The sequence below is a fragment of the Sparus aurata genome, chromosome 15 (assembly GCF_900880675.1).
Source record: "Sparus aurata chromosome 15, fSpaAur1.1, whole genome shotgun sequence".
NCBI lineage: Eukaryota > Metazoa > Chordata > Actinopteri > Spariformes > Sparidae > Sparus > Sparus aurata.
In genome coordinates, this window is record NC_044201.1 from 23,030,927 (window position 1) to 23,046,044 (window position 15,118).

At 41.6% G+C, this 15,118-nt stretch overlaps 1 protein-coding gene and 1 long non-coding RNA gene across 2 annotated transcripts; both read right to left on the reverse strand.

Moving 5' to 3' along the window:
* Positions 1-206: 206 nt before the first annotated feature.
* Positions 207-7,463, reverse strand: ubac2 (UBA domain containing 2). Its single transcript, XM_030442780.1, has 10 exons — positions 7,264-7,463; positions 6,711-6,835; positions 5,889-6,008; positions 5,391-5,497; positions 4,734-4,857; positions 4,549-4,596; positions 4,283-4,391; positions 3,414-3,556; positions 3,179-3,325; positions 207-2,914 (listed from the first exon to the last, which is right to left on the reverse strand). Exons 1-10 carry the CDS (start codon positions 7,292-7,294, stop codon positions 2,807-2,809), a joined length of 1,062 nt encoding a protein of 353 aa, XP_030298640.1. The 5' UTR covers positions 7,295-7,463; the 3' UTR covers positions 207-2,806.
* A 682-nt stretch (positions 7,464-8,145) lies between these two features.
* LOC115596252 (uncharacterized) lies at positions 8,146-10,181 on the reverse strand. The gene is made up of 3 exons (XR_003986868.1): positions 10,141-10,181; positions 8,398-8,463; positions 8,146-8,308 (listed from the first exon to the last, which is right to left on the reverse strand). It is a non-coding gene; the product is annotated as an uncharacterized LOC115596252 (long non-coding RNA).
* Positions 10,182-15,118: the final 4,937 nt, after the last annotated feature.

Sequence of the window (15,118 nt, forward strand, 5' to 3'; positions counted from 1 at the left end):
TTTAACTTCGAAGCCGAAGTCGAGTCTCAAGAGATTTATTTTCTCACAAGTCAAGTTGAACGTGAGTCGACTCCAGTCCAAGTCATCCACATCTCTCGATTAAAGTTATAAATAATAAATGGTATCAGAGTGTTAGGAATAAGGAATACCTGTTGAGGATAATTAACACCAAGGAGACTGCAGGTTGTCAAAATAATTTCAATAAATCAGTCAGCAAGTTGATTTATTCCACAGACAAAATATGATTCATTACAGTTTGTCAGAGAGTTGTCCATGCAGCAACTCCCTCATCACACCCAGATACTATTATATCACTCAAAAAAAAAAGACATACACACAAATGACAGACTCATCTCAGTGGTCATATATTATCAATATTATTATGCACAAAATATAAAACTAGCATCTGTCTTTGACATTAATACACAGTGGCTGCAATGTTACATCTCTCGGACAAAAGTTTAAAACACGTGTTACAGTCGTTACTATGCAGTGCATAGTCTCCATGAAGTCCTCCTGTCATGACATTGCATAATAAATATAATCTGTCTTTTTAAGACTTGTTATGATTCAGACACCTGTGCTGCCAGAGAAGAGACTCAGATTAAACAGAATAAATACAACCTGGAGGAGTGTGTGCATATGAGGGCGTGATTTGATGAAAGAAACAAAACCGGTGTAAGACGTGACCTCCTCAAGGGCTGCTGTGCATCTGCGTATGTGCACTCGTGTCTGACATTGTGATTATGTCATCAACAGACCCTGAGATAGCCCATTTAACCCGTATCCTGCAAAACAGCCCCCGTCTTCACCAACAGTGTTGCTGTAGAGTTTCAAACGGGCCATACCAATCAGCGTGCTCGTACAGCAGCGGTCATTCAGCCTAGCTGCTTCGTTAAAACATCTTGAGCAGGAAAGGGCAGAGCCCTGCTACTTCCATGAAACACTGCCAACATAAAGAAATAACAACTGTTACGAAATCATATTAAATAGGTTATGTTGTTAGGATTGTTAAGCCATGAATTCTGTTCTCATCATGACCTTTGCCCCTCCTCATGGAGTTAAATAAAACCATCTAGCAGGTGCTGCATGTCTGTTCTCCCAACTAGTGTCAACAGAAAACAAAAGAGATAGCCTAAGAGTATTCTTCTTTATGAGATGAAAACCTGACTGAGTTCATCATCTTCTCTGATCCATTGTCTCAAAAACCTTGTGCACATTTTTCTTCATCTGTTTTCCATGTCGTACTTATCTTCACTAAACAGTTGCCAGGGTATAATGGTGCATTCCAAATTCCATTAGAGCTGGGATGTTGGAAATTACAAGTTCCAAGTCAGTGATTTCAACTGTCTGGAACTTCCTCTGAGGTTGGATTTCCGCCCTCAGAAAGTCGGGCGCAACTCATTAGGGCTGGGTGTTGTTAAAACATTGATATACTCTGACACCTTGACTTCAATAACAGTTCTTCAACGATACTATGTACACACAGTGAGCCCCGTCTCTGGGACGAACCTAGTGTTTTTCCCGCATGCCTCTTGATCATGGCACAACAACGCCGATCAGATTTACTCCTTAGAAAGTTAAATTTGGTGTCGAATGACAAGACACAATCCGACAGTATTATGGCAATACTGTTCAATAAAAGTAGAATAGAAGTTCGATACCCAGCACTACACCTCATCAACCCAAAGCTCAGAATCGAAGATGGTTGCTCCGCTCATCAACAGCTGAAAAAAACTGTTGAATATGTTTATTAGCACTTCTGTCTTATTTGTGTCTTATTTTATCAGTCTTACACACAGCACAGTCCAACTTACATCTGTGCTTCAGTGTTTGTATACTCAAAACTCTGTGTAATGCGTTGCTGTCAACTGATATTGCTAACAATGGCTACCCTTGTTAGAGATGCTTCTCTGCAAGGAACCTAAAAAAGGTGGAAGGGTCAATACGTCACTGAATCTTGCTTTGGTGCCTGAATGGGGTGCTTCGTCAGAAGTTATACGACATAAATATGTTGGGTTCTGGCGTGTTTCTCCATGCACCTCCCACAGACTTCGATGTACTTTTCACCACAGTCTGCACCAAAGTAGGATTCAGTGACATAATGACTCTTCCTTCTTTTTTTTTTCGGCTCATTGGCTCTCTGACTGGAACGTGATCCACTCAGGTATGACGTCAATCCCGGACCAGCGTCCGAGGTAAATGGAACACTCCATAAGCGTCTGGTTACACTATAGCCATATTGAAAAGTGGCAGTACATGACAGTGGGTAGTATAAAACTCTATTTCACATAGCTATAAGATGGTATCCACGTGGAGAGGGTGCGTGGGATCTTGGCTGATTTTTGTGCTTCAGCATCAGAAATAACCCACTTAATGTTTCCTCCACTGGACTGAAGACTCCGGTGTTTTTAAGATACTGTGTTGAAAGCTCTGACCTGTTTGGTTTTCTGTATATTTTCAAAGGGAACCCTCCCCTCGGAGTTAGACGTCTAGCTCGTCTGCCTTGAGCAATGATGACGCCTGTTTCACACAGCGACGGCCATCAGGAAGCTATGACGCAAATGTCTCCCACTTTGTGCTTCACACTTCTTCATTAATCAGCCTGCTATCGGGCTCAGTTCAGGTTGGGTCAGCCCTGCACCGCTTCAGGGAGCAGTGACACAGCCTTCAGATTATCTGTACAAATACCTCCATTGTTCACCGTCACTCGTTTTCTCGGTTTTTGCTCCTCCGCTTTGGTTGCTCCTCTTCCTCTTCTCTTTCTCCATCACCTCTGTTTGTCTCGCTGAGCTCTCTTTCTCTCTCAGTGTTGCAAGAGGAAGTTGGTTGCCATGTTGATATCGTTGTTTGAAGCTCTGAGGGCCTCGAGGGCATCAATCCTGGAAAAGCCCATTTCCACCAACCGCGCTACCTGTGGGAAGAAAGTTCAGAGCCATCAGCTGAGACGGCAGCCGCAGACAAACTATCGCCTCGGAATATTTCATAAGCCTGCCCTGCATGAAGTTCAGTGTAGGTGGGCAGGAAAATCAAGTTTTGGTGAACAAGATGGTGGGTCGAAGAAGACTCTGAGTCATCCAGGTCATAAAAATGTCAAAGAATATCTAGAAATTGCACACAATAAAACGAAACTACCAGTAAAAGGACATGAAATAAATGCACATGGATGAACACCCACCTGCTCCTCTGCGACAGGAGAGTTGTCTAGTAATGGCTGCTGTGTGGACGGGGGTGTCTGAGCCTGGGGGCGGGGCTGCACCGGAGGTCGGTTTTGTCCTCTCCGTCTCAGGGAGGGGAAAAACCTGGTCCACTGAAACAACCCAGACTGCACACACGCAGACACACAGAGGCAGAATCAAGTATTCTGTAAATATGGAGAGATATAAAGTACGACAGCGATTATTGTCCCCTACCTGGGGCTGCTGTCTGGTGTTCCGCCTGGCCTCGTTGTATTGTGCCAGCAGCAGCTGTTGGTCGAGCATGTCCATCCTTTGCTGCCTCTGGATGTCCAGAGTGGCACCCATCCCCAGGGGCGTCTCACTGGTTGGCTGGGAGCCTGAATGACCACAGATGTTAATAACCAGGTATTAGCCTGACAGAAAATATGGGATACTGTTTAGAGATCTGTACATCTGTTGCTTGAGAGCAGAATGATTATTTTAGACGTCCTGCACAGCACCCTGTTATCCTATCTTCTGGGCATTAATGTGAAAACGCAAACACTGAGGTGTTGTTGTCTTCATTGTTAATCACCAGGTAAAGTAGAAAAGGTATATTTAGGTTATGTTTAGTTACATACGTCCACTTTTTTCCATGAACAAAATTACAGATTTGTCTTGGTTGTGAATATTACAAAAGGTCTAGTCGTTTTGAGACATTTTCATGTGGAAATGTTACATACTCTCTTTAAATAATTTTTTTCTTTTGCAATAGTCATGTAACATCCTGTTGGCTAATGAATGTTGTCTATTGTGAACATGCTGTATTCTTACTTTAGCCTGACTGTGAGTATATCATATGGAAACAACAAACTTTCACCAGCAGAGAGAATCTTTTCAAGGCAGCGGACAATTTCAACCTTAGTTACCCAGGTAAACAAAGGAGTACGACAAAAACAAAGTCATTCTGCATCATAGCACTGCTCAAATGCTTAAAATGTTTTAAATTATTACTCTGCAATTAGACAAAGAGACATTAACTCCCTGTCAGGCCCTGTAACACTGGTCACTGTGCAAGGGATTTGACAAGATTTGTGTTTGTGATTACTAACGGTTGGACTCACTTGAGAAGAGTGGCTCCAGAATAAACCGTCCTATACGAGAGACCCAGACCGGTACGAAGAGGAGCTTCTGCATCCAGAGCACATTAGAGTGGTACAGTCCGCCAGAGATCTGAAAGAGAAATAGATGAAAGAAACATTTAATAAGTATAGATGATGAAAGTTATGCATTAAACATTATAATTAATAAAAATTACATATTTGAAAAGTCAAAGTACTAGCCAACATTAACCGGTACACTTCTTGTACACAAGAAGTCGGCTACTCACCAGTCCACTGAGTGCAAGTAGCCACATGAAGGGACTGGAAGTCAGCAGCTGAAAAACAGAAGGAGGAGAGAGGAGGACAGAGGCAATCAAGGTCAACGTGTATAAAAGCAAGTATTCTCAAGTATGCATAACCAGGAAGATAAAAGCTAAATATTCCCATTAACATTAAAAGAATACAGGCTTACCTGCAAGCCTACTATATAGACCAAAGACTTGTTGGTGATGTGGATGTGGCTCAGGACCTGTGTGACCTGCATCCTGGGGATCAACAGGTAGAAAGGCACAAACAGAGAGAAGACTGGAGCGAGCCTGTGAGAGGAGAAGGGACAGACAGAATAGATTTTGTTCAAGGGTTCTTCAGAAAAGTCAGTGAAACAGCAGTGCTCAAAATATTTTAGACAATCTGGGAAAGAAGATGTTGTGTTTGGGGTGTTGGGCTTTTGGAAATGTATTACTTTACTGTCTTACTTTCTCTGTTTAATGCATGTCGGTTTCACTAAGTTTGTCGAGCCTTTTTATTTTTCTTCCTTTTGTGTAGGTGGATTGTACACTGCTGTCACAGTCCACCACCATCTAAATACCGTGTACCCAAACATAATGCAGTGAGGGGATTAAGACATTAAAAAATGAATACTGCCCAGGGCTTACATGGTGATATGTGGGATGAAAAATAAAGATTTTCTACTTTAGTTACACTTTATTTGAACTTTGCTTTAACACATCATAAACCTAACTAAATGCCAGGGTGTTCATATTTTAATTGCAGGATCCACATTGGCTGTAAAAGCGACAGAAAAGCGTTTCACTTTTCGGGGATGCAGAACAGTGACTGGGCTACTCACAGTCCTGCAGGCAGTTCCTCCACCTCATAGTCAAATAGAAACTGGAAAGCCTGAGCAAGCAGGAAGTCCATCAGCGCAGAGAGACACCAAGTACCCAACAGGAAGGACTAGAGGTAGGAGGAACATCATAAGCGGTGGTTAGCACGTCTAGAAAACTGAAGTCTTGTGCAGATGCTCAAAAATGTTTCAAGTCAGTGCCAAACGGCAATTACACAGATGAGGAAGTTGTGCGTTCTCTTCCCTAAAAGATGAAGCAGCTACACAGGTGAACATTACATCAATTCTTATTGTGGAAAGTACTTGTAAATGAGGATAAATAATCCACAAGCAATCCCAGTGTCACAGAACATGTCAAATCTGTGATACAGTGACAATTTATCATATTGTCTATTCAAGATTTCGGGCTATTCTAGTTCAGCTAAGAATATCAGCTAATTTATTAAATGTGTACTCTGTGTCTCCATCTCTATTCATCTTTTAAATGGTTTCGGTACTTACAGCATACTTCCTGGAGCCGAACCTCCTCTCAAAGATTCGGAAGTTGTAGATGAGCAGGCTGCTACAGAAGGCGTCTTTCACGTCTAAACAGACCAGCCTGCCCAGCAAAAACCTCCACACCTGCAGCACGAGGGAGGGCGATAGTTACACATACACACATACATCTAATGGCCAGCAGAAGATAGACGATTGTGACTTTGTACAGGAACGAATTTTCAGGATAACAAAGTGTATATAACCAAAGTCCTCACAGTTTCAGCGGTGTACACTACATTTCACAGGTTTAGCCTGTTATCATGTGACAGAAATTCCTTAGGTCATGTGATGATAACAGAGGCAACACCAGGACAACTGCACATGAGGCTCATCTAAAAGCAATCAGTGGGCCTTGAATTAAAGTGATGTTTTCAGACTTATTCCCATGGTCAAGAATGATCTATCATGGCTCATTTTAATACAATATCCCAGTCATATAACATACTGGGGGTTGGTTTCTCTGTTTGAAACACTGAAATCACTGCTACTTGTTCAACTGTGTCTAAACTAGGGGTCGACCGATCCCTCTTTTTGAGGGCCAATACCGCTAAACATTACTAGAAATCAAGGAGTGGAAACGAATATTTGGGGCCAATATTCATTGGCAGTAAAAATGATGCTGACCGTCGGCCTTCCTCTATGAGTGACCCTAGTCTAAAACAAAGTGAATCCAAGTGTCTTTGAAAACTTTTGCCCTCATAATGTACTATTCTGACACAAACACTCTATTTGGAGACACTGGGTGATGGTTTCAGTCCCTCACCAACACAGATACTGGAGACATACCTGGTGCTGCTGTGTGACAGCCTGCAGGTTGTACACAAACATTTCTTGGTAGTGTGGCAGCAGGGTGAGCATAACAGTCAGCCCATTGAGAACCAGCAGGAGGCCTTTAGACAGAGGAGCCTTATCTGTGCAACACACAAACACATCATGGTTCGTTTACGACGTGAAAAAACACATTGGCGCCTGCTATAGAGAGCAGCTTTGCATGTAAGGCAGATAAGTTTGTTGTTGAAGGAGAGACTAGCGGTGAATTTGGCTCACAGTCTGCTCAGTATTACACATTTAGCTAGTTATTCAGAAGATCCACTTTAAACAAAAACGATTAGTTTTCGCGATGACACCTTAGCCGAATTAATCGGCTGCATGCGGAAACACAATGTAATGTTAGGTTGTTGATGACGACGGCTAAAGACAGCCGTAACAGATAAATACAGCCTCTAGTAAATGAATGACAGCTGAATGCTAACATCAGCTAGCTAAGCTAGCTGCCGTTTGAGCGGTGAGGGGTTGCGGCTGCTCGACTGACATTTAACGCTGTTTCCGGGATACTTACACAGGCCCCGAGAGCCGGTGGTGGTGAACATGATGTCTAGGTGAGCTATGGGGTCCAAACGAGGGCAGATAATTCCAAGGCAGCATAAAACTAACACTCAAACAGCGAAATGAAGTTGGAGAAAGGATCCATGCTGGGAGAGGAAGAGAAAGGGGGAAAGGGAAGCTTCTACAGAAGCCCACTGCGGTCAAACCAGCCGTGGTTCGCGTTTGCCTGTCCAATCAGCCGCACCTTTTTTCAGTGCGCAAATGGACTTACGTTTACGGTAATCGTAATGAACCCACTCTGAAGAGCTGCTGGTAGTGACTGTGGGGCAGACTGCAGTCTCACAGTCAGACACATGAAACATACGATACTTTTACAGTAATTATTCCCGGTAATAAACTGAAGGGATCACAGATGTATCTTTCCGTATTTCAAAGTCAAGGACGGCGTGAGGAAAGCAAAAAAACAAACAAAAAAACATTGTTTCCATAAGTAGCCCAAGATTCATATACTGCTGAACTTAGTACTTCCTAAACTATTGGCATGCATGATATTAAGTACTTTTACTGTGTACTTTTCAAGTAATACTTAAATAATGATAATGAAAACTGTCTAACAGCCATGGATATTAGACTCGTACTGCTTGAAATCTATACAGCCGAGAGTGTGAGTCTGTTTGTGAGCAGCACAACATTTCCTAATGATCTGACAGAAAACATCTAACAACACCAAGATTGTAAAACAAGTTTGACTCATTTGATGCGACTGTTATGACCGGGGCCTAGGGGAGACCCTGGTCCTACATGAAAATGAGACTCCCATCTTCCTGTCCCCCAAGCACTACAGCAGTTGAGCATTTTTAAATGGTTTTATTCAAAACACAGATCTTGTACACAATCAACCATGCTGGCAGTCTGGGACAACAGAGGAGAGCTGCCGGGAGCTGTGTCCACAAAACTTGATTACAGGAAATCAGGATTCAGTTCAGGAAACCTTTGTCCAACTCATCCTCAGCAGCCTGTTCCTCTGCACACACTTTCAGCTCCTGGCTGCTCTCGTTCTAAAGAAACGAACAGTGACCATCAGTACTCTGCAGATATATCCACCATGTTTGATCCCCTTCGTGAAGTACAGGTGAAAGATACTCACACTTTTCCTTAAGGCTCCACTGGCAGCTTGTCTCCAATGTTTGGCTCATCATGGACCGTCCATCACCTGTGAGATGAGAAGGAAGAGCAGTGGTAGTTTCATGTCTCTTTGTGGAGGTTTTGTGCGTATTTTGTTGAAGTTTTTTGTGAATTTGAGGAGGTTTTTGTGTATTTGTGGAGGTTTAATGTGTATTTGTGGAGGTTTTGTTTGTATTTGTAGAAGTGTTTAGTGAATTTGTGGAGGTCTGTAGATATTTTGTGTGTATTTGTGGAAGTTTTTAGTGAATTTGTGGAGGTTTTGTGTGTCATTGTGGAGGTTTTGTGTCATTGTAGAGGTTTTGAGTCTTTTTGTGGAGGTTTTGAGTGTCATTGTGGAGGTTTTGTGTGTCATTGTGGAGGTTTTGAGTCTTTTTGTGGAGGTTTTGTGTGTCATTGTGGAGGTTTCGTGTGTCATTGTGGAGGTTTTTTGTGAATTTGTGAAGTTTTGTGGAGTTTTTACGTGTACTTATGGTTTTGTGTGTCATTATAAAGATTTTTAGTCTTTGTGGGAGATTTTGAGTGTATTTGTGGAAGTTTTGTGTGTTTTTGTGGGAGATTTTGAGTGTATTTGTGGAAGTTTTGTGTGTATCTGTAAAAAGCATTTAACGTGTGTATACACTGAGAGCCACAACATTAGAACCAGTGACAGGTGAAATAATAACATTTATCATTGTGTTCAAATGCCATGTTCTGCTGTGAAACCATGAGTCCTAGCATTCATGTGGATGTCTCTTTGAGAAACACCAGTCACCCAAACACAGCTGCAGACCGAGTACACCCCCTCATGGCAGCAGCACACCTTGATGGCAGTGCCCCCCCCAGCAGGACAACCCGATGAACGTGGGAAAGAGCTCAAGGTGTCAAACTGGCCTCCAGATTCCCAAGATCTCAAGACAACTGAGCTTCCACTGGATGCAGTCAGAGCCAAGAACGATCCATCGGGGCCCCAACGTGGATGGGAGTTGGTTCCGGCTCATCCCATAGATGCTCAACTGGATTGGGATCTGGAGAATGAGGAGGCCAGTTTGACACCTAGCGTTCTTTGCCATGAGGGGGTGCAGTTGGTCTGAACGGTGTTTGGGTGGGTGGTGTTTGTCAAAGAGGCTCCACAGAAATGACAGAACTCAAAGTTTCCCAGCAGAACATTGGATTGTAACAAGATGATCAATGCTCACTTCACTGTCAGTTGTTTTAATGTTGTGGCTGAACACTGTATATATACATGTTGAATAAAATATAATCATATTATTTATATTATATATAAATGAGGTGAAATAAATGCGGGCGTTCTAAACAGACAGACTGTTTATATTTCCTCTCAGTAAAGAAAACCCATTTAACATGTTAAACTGAAACAAGGCCAGTTGCCTACTATATAGCCCTTAGTAAAACCCATTTAAAATACTACTTTTACTTCCTTCTTTTATTTCCCACTGAAGTAACTTGTACATTGCTTGTTTGCAAAGTTGTTTTCCTTTTTAATTAGCTTATTTTAAAAGACAAAGAGAAAAAGAGGGAGAGAGACTAGTGTCCCAACAGTGACACTGTAGTGGCTTCTGGTTAGGGTTAGCGTCAGTATTCAACGACTAGTGAATGAGACTCGACCAGCCTCTAGAATCATTTACTGATCCTAGAGTATTAATGAACAGCAACTGACAAATCTCACACTTTCTGCCTTTAATTTTTGCACCTCTATTGCACTGACCTTGTTAGACCAGGTGTCTCTCCTCTCCGGGTCTGATCACCATACAGGTCAGAGCTGTTTCACTTAAAGCTGAAGACAAGTCCCACTGTTCACCTAGAGAAGGGAGGAAGTGATTTAGTATAACATGATTACTACATGCATATGTGTCTGTATATATATATTCTGATTGTAACAGGAAAAAAGAAGCTGTAATCAGAGTACAGACACATCCGGCAAAAAGGGGATTTCTTACAGAATCATAATTTTATAATAAAGAATGATATAGTGGTCTGTATCTGTGTAGAGACTCACATCACTCTGCACTGTAAAATCTACTATAATCTGATTTAATAAATGTGTTTTTTAAAGGTAAACCAAAAGTAAACCAAATGTATTAAGTCCTGAGAACATTTAGTGCTTTATACACGAGTAAAATGATTTTAAAGTCTATCTTTTGAAACACAGGGAGTCAGTGCAGTGATGTAAATAACACATTAAACCAGATCTGAGACAATCACAGTGAATACATTCGGTGAAGGGAACAATGAGGCTGCTTATTGTGTGTTAAACTACTTTAGCTGCTCAAAATGACCTTCTAGATGCTGATATACTAACACACTTTGACATTATTAAACACACACAGAGCCTGTTAACGAAATGTGCTGTACTCTGATATTCGGCTACAATGGAGTAACAAGTTAACATGACACATGTCATGCTAACACTCTTCAACAGACACACGTTAGCTAACATGCAAAATTGTCTGTAAAAACACAACAATGAAATGACTCAGACAACTTTATAAGCTCCTTATAGTGTCAGTAGCCAGTTCATGTGTCCTTACCCGTTAATAAAGGCAGCTGAGCCGCTGGTAACATGTTTCCCTAACCATGCAGTGCATTTGCAACAACTTTAAAGTCAGCTAGCTAACATAACATAACCACTCACTTCAGCAAACGTTAGCTAACCAGATTTCATGCCATACTAAAGAATACATACATTTCAAAAGTATTCATGCCGAATTTACCGAAACTACTGACGTGTTTTGAGAAAGTGACCTACATTTAATTAACTGTGCATTATTCATGTTATGAACAGAGCAGAAAAAAAACGACCAAAGTCACAATGGAGGTTTGGTGCACCAAGCAAAACATTAAGGTCCATGCCGCATTTAATTGGATCTAACCTTAATTAGAAGACCGCCTTGAGCCGAATTTACCTCAACACTTAATAGTTAGGTAAGACGTCTTCAGCTTCATGTTCAGAGTTATTCCAGATGCATTTGAGGCTAAACGAAATCTCACCGACGTGAGATTTTAACCCGCACATATGTTGAACTTACTGGGCTTAGACAACGCATGAAGGTAGTCACTATGTGGAGCTCACTGATATATCAAGGAACATCACCTGGGCTTATTACCTGAGATCAGTAAGTAACTGATCTGTACACCTCTGCTCGGACCAGAGTGACGATCTCTCAGCCGATAATAAAGGTATCTAAAATTTTGGAGGGAAATGCAATAACTTTAAGGGGGAAACCAGAGAAACCGCCCCTTTTGGCGCGCACCAACCGCATTTGTCAAAAAGTCTGTGGGCGGGAGTTATTATGCTCAGTTTAAACAGATAAACCAGATATTGTGAAAATCTTACAATAACGTTCAGCTCAGCTGGCAGAGCATCCATCCCCTGAATAGCAGTCTAATTTCTCCCTGGCTCCCTTTTTATTGATATCTAATTTCTCTGGTCTTTATTTGTTATTATTCTAATACTAACAGAATGTAATCAAGTTACATTACTCTAATTTTGTAAAAGGGTGAATTCAGGTCATGGGCACCTCAGCTCAAGTGTTATTGATTTCTGTTCTGTACTTTTACCATAAAATTAATTAAATTAAATATGAATGATGACTTCATGGGGGTGATGTCACAGAAAGGGTCGGGGCACTTGTACATATGTATGTAAGAATCTATTTCTTACCTTTTTTTATATTGTTTATAATAGTATTTTGATGAAGTATTACTCAAGTACACAGTAAAAGTACCTCATATTATGCATGCAAGTAGCATACGAAATACTTTGTTCAGCGGTATATGAATCTTGGAATACTTATGGAAACAATTAATGTTTTTAAGTTGTTTTTTTTTCTCACGTCGTCCTTTACTTTGAAAACCGGAAAAATACCTTCGTGATACATTCAGTTTATTACCGGGACAGGATTGCAAAGGAATCGTATGTTTCATTGGTCTGACTTGAGGCTGCAGTCTGACCCAAAGTCACTACCAGCAGCTCATTACGATTACCGTAAATATAAGTGCATTTGCGCACTGAAAAAAAGGTGCGGGTGATTTGACCAAGCAAACGCGAACCACGGCTGCCTTGGCCGCAGTGGAAGCCCGAGAAGCCCAAAAAGATGTTCGTTCGCATTTAGCTGGAGTTAGGAGACAAATGGCCTGCTGAGAGCGCTGTTGCTCCGCGTTGAGGATGAGATGAGGTTCATGTTTACTGATAATATTACTTAGGCTAAACAACAATGTAGAATATTGATAAGTTATTTCTGTGATGAGTTTCAACTGCGTGATACATTTATTGTTTTGTGATCATTTAGTTTTGTGAAAGATATATATGTATATATATATTTTATGCCTAAGCAAACTAAATAAACAAGCATGACTGGATAAACTGAATAAACAAACTGACCTCAACACAATTTCATACTGTTTGACTTTGTGGCGGACTCTGACACCTTTTTTTTTAAGCTTCAAACAGTGTTCTGTTTTAACAGCTTGTTTATTCAGTCATGGAAAAGATGGATATTTCTGAGATTGTATTTTTACCTCATTAATATTGTAGATATTAGAATTCTAGGTTTGAATCCAGAGTGCCCCTTTAATCCAACTTATTTTACAAATGAAAATGCTTAATGAAAAACACAAACGCTGAACATTAAATGGGAATAACACAACTAAACTTCTGCTATTAATCAAAAATAAAAAATAATACTAATTCCACTAAAGTAATATTTTAACACAATACCTCCAGTTTAACTCAAATATGACTCTCAGTAGTGGTGGGAAGAGTACTGAGTATTTTATAACGAGTATTGGTTACTTTTTAACCGTTTATGTTTGAAGCATTATCAATCAATCAGAGGGATTTCTGTTTATCCAAATCCAAACTTCTGCTCGGTGGTTGTGGTCAGCTGCCGAGTTATTGGCTGCAAAATTTCAGAGGAAATCGTCAAGTTCTACTCAGTGCTCAGTTATGATTTTAAAAGTAACTAAGTGGATGACTTGGTGTAATGCACTTAAGTTCATGAAAAATTACAGATGTAAAGAAAATACTCAGAAAGTACCTAAAAATAACTTATTTACAGCGATTTCAGTAGATGTAATCAAGTACCTCCATCCCTGCTTTTGGAGGATTTTTCACCACATCGTGTGTAGCACAGCGCAGCGCAGCGTCGTCTCCATCTGTGGACTTTATCTGCTAGTGGCTACGAAAGAGTCTGTACTCCCGGGTAAAGAACTACTGATCTAACAACTGCAGCACTCCTGCGGCTGGGATTTACTGTCCGGCTCACAGTCATTTCATGAAACATGCTGCTGTAGCTGGATGATCCTCCTGATGAAGGTCAGCCTCCTTACCCACAATGCCACCCCGCTGTTCCTTTATACACCTCAGGACAGGACACTCCTTCTCCCCGAAGCACTGGTCTAATAATGTTTGATCTTTAGCCTTTGCATGTATGACCAATCGCTCAGTATGTAATATGTGTTTATGGGTTGTATGTGCATAGAAGCAGCAGACAGGGAGTGTTTCATGTCTCGAAGCCCTGTGGTCAGCTCTCTGACAGAGTGGTTACAGTGTTAATTATCCTTGGGGCCTTGAGCAGGATGCGGCTGCACAAAGTCCAGATTAATGACTTTTTCTTATGGTCCTCTGGCCTTATGCACACAGTGTCATATCTTGTCAAGGTCCAGACTTCCTTTGCAGGGGCCCTGCTTTGTCTTACACCACAGGCTGCCAGTTTTATTCACATCAAACCGTGTGTATACCTTCATGCCCGTCCGTGACCGCGCCTGAGCCAATTGATCCAATGCTTATGTTACGTCCAAGTACATTTGAAAAGATATGGCGAACAGCTGTCTAATAGTGTTGCATTTCCCCATCATCCACAGATGCGGTAGCGTGTTAGTTCCCATTGGTTAGTTCCCACCCATTAGGTCTATTTGGCTGCCTGTGGTCAGATGTGACTGCAAAGCAGAGCTCAGGAACAGCTTGCTAATTGTGTTTCAGACCTTCTCTGTCACTGATGTAGGAGTGAGGTCTAAAAAGGTTGCTCTGCCCCTGTTCTCAATCAAAGATAATCAGATTAAACAGCGCAGAGATGTGTGTTTGTGTGTACGTGTGAGTGTTTGTGTGTGCTTACCAATAAAGAGACTCCAGATTTGGAGACAGCCTTGACTCCTGCTGTTTGCTTTGTTCATTAAGAGGAGATGAGCAGATGGTTTGCTGGTCTGTTGTGCAGTACACACATGCAGGCACACACACACACACACACACGCAAATACGCACACACACACGCATGCTCGATCCTGTCACCTTAGCTTTATCCTCCATTTATCTTTTCCATTACACATCTCTCGGCAGGACAATGCTACTCTGTGAATTGTGAGGGATTTGTGTGTGTGCGCGCGCGTGTGTGTGTGAAAGAGTAGAGCAGCGGCTGAATGAAGTCGCAAAAACCTTTTGAGTCAAGACAAGCCTCTGAGGTGGTCATCTGAAAAGCTGATGACTCATTCACACATCCATTTATGTGAATCATTGCTATTCACTTGTCAGCCCCTCTGTATTCAGGAAGAATTGCTTGTAACAGAGGTATTGTTTCAGTCCTGCATCACAGCTTATCTGCCTCTGTCCAGGAAATGGCACACCGCACATTTAGACGAGGTTGCGTGAGCAAAATCTGGACAAGTGCAAAGATGTTTTGGCACAACAA